Source organism: Mus pahari, chromosome 10, assembly GCF_900095145.1.
Source record: "Mus pahari chromosome 10, PAHARI_EIJ_v1.1, whole genome shotgun sequence".
Classification (NCBI taxonomy): Eukaryota; Metazoa; Chordata; class Mammalia; order Rodentia; family Muridae; genus Mus; species Mus pahari.
The window spans coordinates 17,565,829-17,571,317 of NC_034599.1; the positions used below are offsets into that span (position 1 = coordinate 17,565,829).

The 5,489-nt window shown below is 48.2% G+C and overlaps 1 protein-coding gene across 3 annotated transcripts in view; it reads left to right on the forward strand.

Annotated features, from left to right (window-relative positions):
- Window positions 1-948: 948 nt before the first annotated feature.
- Window positions 949-5,489, forward strand: part of LOC110327648 (zinc finger protein 809) — a 22,661-nt gene continuing 18,120 nt past the window's right edge. For all 3 annotated transcript variants that reach the window (XM_021206764.2, XM_029542814.1, XM_029542813.1), the window contains exon 1: window positions 949-1,061. In XM_021206764.2, coding sequence (XP_021062423.2) covers window positions 1,059-1,061 — 3 coding nt within the window. In that variant the 5' untranslated portion in view covers window positions 949-1,058. The remainder of the gene's footprint in view (window positions 1,062-5,489) is intronic.

The following is a 5,489-nucleotide window of genomic DNA, read 5'->3' on the forward strand; positions in this document are numbered from 1 at the left end:
AAAAGAGACGGGAGGCGATCCCGGTTCTAGCTTTTATGCACCGTGTATATATATCTTTTTTTTTCTCTGGGTTTCTCTGTGTAGTCCTGGCTATCCTGGAACTCACTCTGTAGACCAGGCTGGCCTCGAACTCAGAAATCCGCCTGCCTCTGTCTCCCGAGTGCTGGGATTAAAGGCGTGCGCCACCACGCCCAGCTATATTTTTTTAGAGGACAGATTACAGTAACAGTTTCTAGGCACTGGGTGATGGCTAGACCTTTTGTCTGATTGGCTGGGCGATATAGGATCATCCTTGGAGAGTACCTTCGTTCCCTAGAGGGCCCAGGTAGCCTTCAACCAGCACATTTTTCGTTTTGTTTTTGTTTTTGTTTTTTTCCTGGTAAGTGTTTTGCCAGAGTCGGCCTGGGAAATCGTCCTGGAGCCGGGAGCGTGAAACTCTCTCTCCCATGGGACTTAACGCCCTCTCCTGGAGCCTTCTCAGGTCAGGGTTGGGTCAGAGTCGCTTAATCTTATCATTTATCCACAGCGCGCGCGAACACACACACACACACACACACACACACACACACACACACACACACACGCACACAAACACACACACACACACACACACCACAGAGTTGCTTAATCTTATCATTTATCCACAGCTCAGCTGCCCCACCCCCCACACCACACGCAGACACACACACACACACACACAGAGGAAAACACACATACATACACAGATAGAAAAACACACACACACATCACAGTAAGAAAACTTCACGAGGGATTAAAATAAAGGATCGTGATACCGTTTTTCTGTCCGCTAAGACTTTCAGTGTGATCAGACAGCCTTATGCCCAGTGCTACGCCCCGCCTTCCGTCATCCGATCGGTGCCTTTGACTGTAACTCAGGCCCTGTGATTGGCCGGCTCTGAAAAGAGGAAGTGGAGCCGATTTAGAAAGTTCAGCGGAGGTCTGAGCCTGCCATCTTAGGTCCTGTGGTCCCCAGGCGTCCGTTGGGGACATTTGTGCTGGTGGCGGAGACCGAGTCGCAGGACGCTCCCAGACCCATCATGGTGAGCTCGGCGCGGCGTCCCTGGCGAGCCGGTGTGGACGGCTGTGGGGTGGGGGCTGGGCGGGCTCCGGGCACCCTCGGGCGTCCTATCGCGTCTCGACCCTGCATGGGGACTCGAGCTGGCTGCAACGCCCTCCGCAGCTCTGCCACCCACAGGCAAGAGACAGGCAAGAGACAGGAATGCCTGACAGCTGGGTCGCTTCAGCGCCGGTGTCACACACTGGGAACTCTGGGCTTCCCTTACCCGCTTGGGCGAGATGGGGAACTCTGCGCCCTGTCTGGAAACTCTCAGAAGCTGGGTGAAGGGACCTGGGTCTAGTAGGGGTGACTCTCCAGCTGTCTGTCACTCTGGGATAGACCTGTCAGTGTCCTGGCTGTCACCGAGCTGGTGAAGCCCATATCAGCTCAAATCCGGAACTTTATAGACCTGGGAGATGTTGATAGAACCCAGCCTCTAAGGACGGGTGGGAGACTAGTGGGTCTGAAAGAATCTGCGAAGAGGAGTCCTGAGGATTTAATATTTGCGCATTAATTGGAGGGAGTGGGGAAGATAAAAATTCAGTTCCTTGTCCTAAACAGTAGTTTTAAAGTATCTAATAGACTTAATCTTAGAATTGCTGAGGTACAGGGATAGCCACGCACTGGATATGTGTGGTGCAGGCTGTGATGTGGTACCGAAAAGCAAAGGCAAGGGGGAAGCGGTATGACTGTGAGATCTCTCCAGGCCCTGACTTGTTTTTTTTTTTTTTTTTTTTTTTAAGGCAGGGTTTTAGTATGTAGTCTGGCTAGCCTGGAACTTAATATGTAAACTAGGCCAGCCTTTAACCCACAGAGGCTGAAGGGTTAAAAATTAATAAGCTGCCTAGCTGCCCAAAAGAAGAAGTGGGGTCTGTGAGAACATGAACTTTTCACCCTCCCTTGCTGCACAATGGTTCCCGGAGCATTCTTGAACGGAAAGTTTCCTGGAACAACCACAATGTCCCAAAGCCCCCGGTCACAATGTTCCAACGCCCCTGTGGAATGTCACCATCCTAACCACAATGTCACAAAGCCCTGGGTGTGTTGCCTAGTGTTACACATGACTAGCATATGACCTAACTGTGTGGGCAGTCTATGGTTTTAGAATTCCCCTTTTTCCTCTCCTTTGCTTCCCCCGGTTTGTGGTTTTCTCCTTTATAAGCTCTGTAAAAATTCATGTCGGGGTCGAAACTCCTCTACCCCTGTGTGGTGTATGAGTCTTGACCCCAGCATGCTGGCCTGAGCTCTCGTTTCATCTCGCATACAATAAAGCTTCCTCGTGTGATTACAGCAAGTCAGTCTCAGCATCCAACTGGGTGTGCGTCCTTCCCGAGACTGGAGTGGGGGGTGGGGTGGGGGCTCCCTTCGGGGGTCTTTCAAGGCCACCTGTTTCTGCCTCTGAGCAGGATTGCAGGAATGCACACATACCTTGCTTTTCATTTTTGACATTTTGCTTTATTTCGTTTATTTATAAGGCGGTATGCTATAGTGTGCATGTGGTGGACATCAAGCTTGGTGGCAAGTACCTTTTCCAGCTTGGCTGTGTAAGACCTCCAAAAACGGGGAGACACTTGCTCTAGTCTCAGGATGGTGCAGACTCCCCGCAAACTCATAAGAGTTGACCCCGAAGGGATGAGGGACCTTTGGCGCCTCCCCCTGCTCGTTCAGACATAGTTTGGAGTCATATATTAACCAGATGTACTGCTGACCCAGATAAGCCTCCGGCCCCTGGAATTCCTGACGCCCTAGCCCGCATGTACTATTCTGCTGACTTGCAATCGCTTTGCTGATGCTTAAATGAGCCAATCATGAGTTACCGCGCCAATTCTTCCTGAGCCCCCGACCCTCTCCATATAATAACCTCTAGCTTTCGAGCCTCGTGGTTGATTCCCCGTCTCCTGTGTGAGACACGTATCTGCCCAGAGCTCCGGAGCTCCGCCATTAAAACTGCCTCAATAAGGACCTGCGCAAACACAAATTCAAAGAGTATTCAAACTATACAAATGTTTCTAAGCCACTGAGGCATAATAAACTTTTACCCTTCACCAGCAATGAAATCTATTTCATCAATCTAGGGTTTTAATGATTTCTTTTGTCTTGTCAAAGCCTTACAACTGTAAGACCCCAACCCTCGATCCACTAGTGGTGCTTACTTCGAAAAGCACCAGAGAGCCCCAGAATGAGACACCAAGATACTGATCGATGCAAAAGCAAGAGGCCTGTTTTCTGGCACATCAGGATCAACCTTCAATTAGACCCTCAAGACAAGTGACCCCTGAATGGCTATTACAGTTTTTATAATTTTTAGGGGGTACAGGTTATACCAGCAAGGTTACAATGTAAACTTATTGGCTAAGCATATTGACCTTTAAATCTATTGGCTAGCAAGCATGGGCAGATCATGGCTCGCATTTGAACTCCATCTGGGGCTTTGCAGAGGGTCAGGTGACTATCAGTACATTTTCTCAGGAATGTTCCTGCTCCTCCCAAGAACTGTGGGTGGAGAACAGAACTTTGCCTAGCCTTGACCCCAGGTAGAAAGGGGAACCTGTGTGTTGTAGGACCCCCATTTTCGGGGACCCCCGAAGTCACGGGAGTCAGGATTTCCCAGGAAACACGAGAGGCCTTGTTGTAAAAGCATGAGGTAGTTTAATGGCCGAGCTCCAGGCCAGCAAGTACCTCACGCAGGAGGCGGAGGTGCCGACCTCGTGGCCTGAAAGCTAGGGGTTTTTATAGGGGGAGAGGCTAGCAAGAATTGGCGCGGTTACCCGTGATTGGCTCATTTAACCGTACACATTTGCAGGATGGTACGGTGCAAAGGCAGGAATGCTAGGAGACCTGAGGGGCGGGTCAGCGGAACTTTTGGTTCAGTCCCAGGAATGTTCCAACAATGGCCTGCCTGGGCGTGCCCAGGCTTGTCTCACTGTGCTCTCTGCCTCAGGCTTCCAAGCTTACAAACAACTATTTCTCTGGACACCCGGGTCTAGGGGCTTAGGGCTTATACAGGGGAAACATTATAAGCAGAGGCTTCCAAGCCTTGGCATTCCATGATTGGGTATTCGGGTAAAGAAGTGTTGGCCTTTAAATTGATTGATGCACAGTGTCTTTTCTTTTTTTTTCTTTTATTTTTTTTTTAAGATTTATTTATTTATTATATGTAAGTACACTATAGCTATCTACAGACACTCCAGAAGAGGGAGTCAGATCTTGTTAGGGATGGTTATTAGCCATCATGTGGTTGCTGGGATTTGAACTCTGGATCTTTGGAAGAGCAGTCAGGTGCTCTTACCCACTGAGCCATCTCACCAGCCTCCACAGTGTCTTTTCAAACCACAAGGAGATCACATATCTAAAAGGGGCATCTTGACCCGGAAACGACTCATGCTTTCTTCTTCTTCTTCTTCTTCTTCTTCTTCCTCTTCCTCTTCCTCTTCCTCTTCCTCTTCCTCTTCCTCTTCCTCTTCCTCTCCTTCCTTCTTCCTTCTTCCTTCTTCTTTCTTTTTAAAGATTTATTTATTATTATAAATAAGTATACTATAGCTGTCTTCAGACATACCAGAAGAGGGCATCAGATCTTGTTACGGATGGTTGTGAGCCACCATGTGGTTGCTGGGATTTGAACTCAGGACCTTCAGAAAAGCAGTGAGTGCTCTTACCTGCTGAGCCATCTCACCAGCCCGACTCATGCTTTCTTAACTAACTCGTCCTATTATTGTGACCAGTCTATCCTGTTATTGTGCGCTGGTCACAGCTGTTATGTTTATTTTTAACTGCTGAAACACTTGTGGGGTCTCTTTCTCAGAGCCCAGGGGTGGGGGCCATGTCACTCTTTGCATGCACACATAACTCAAAATGGAGTTTAGAGAGCAAGATGGAGTTTGTCCTGCTACTTTGATCTCTTCATACTTAGAAGAAATAGATCTTACCAGCGAGAGTAAAAAAAAAAAATAGAATTCATAACAAAAAGGGACTGTAGAATTGTAAAGTCATAGTGGTTAAAAGTGACCATTGGGTGATTTTTGGAGACAGGTAATGATAATGTTGCATTGCTACTCACTGGTGTCTTGAAGTGTCTGAGGCTCCCAGGAATAGATGGGGGTGGGACAGCCTTTTAACCCTAGACAGATCCAGTCTACAGTGATCGTACTCATTTGGAGACTCGAGGAAGGCCTGATAGGGCCTCGACCAGTAAGTGTTGAGCAGTGTCTTATCCAGTGGGATGATTTTAAGGTACCCAGATTCTAAGAAGGTGATGCCAAAAAGGTGGAGTTAGGTTTGGGGCTGTACTTACCTCTTTTTTTTTTTTTTTTTTTGGTTTTTAATGAATCATTTTATATGTTTACATTCCAAATGTTGTCCCACTTCACAGTCTTACCTCCCTCCCTCCCTCCCTCCTTTCTCTCTCTTTCCT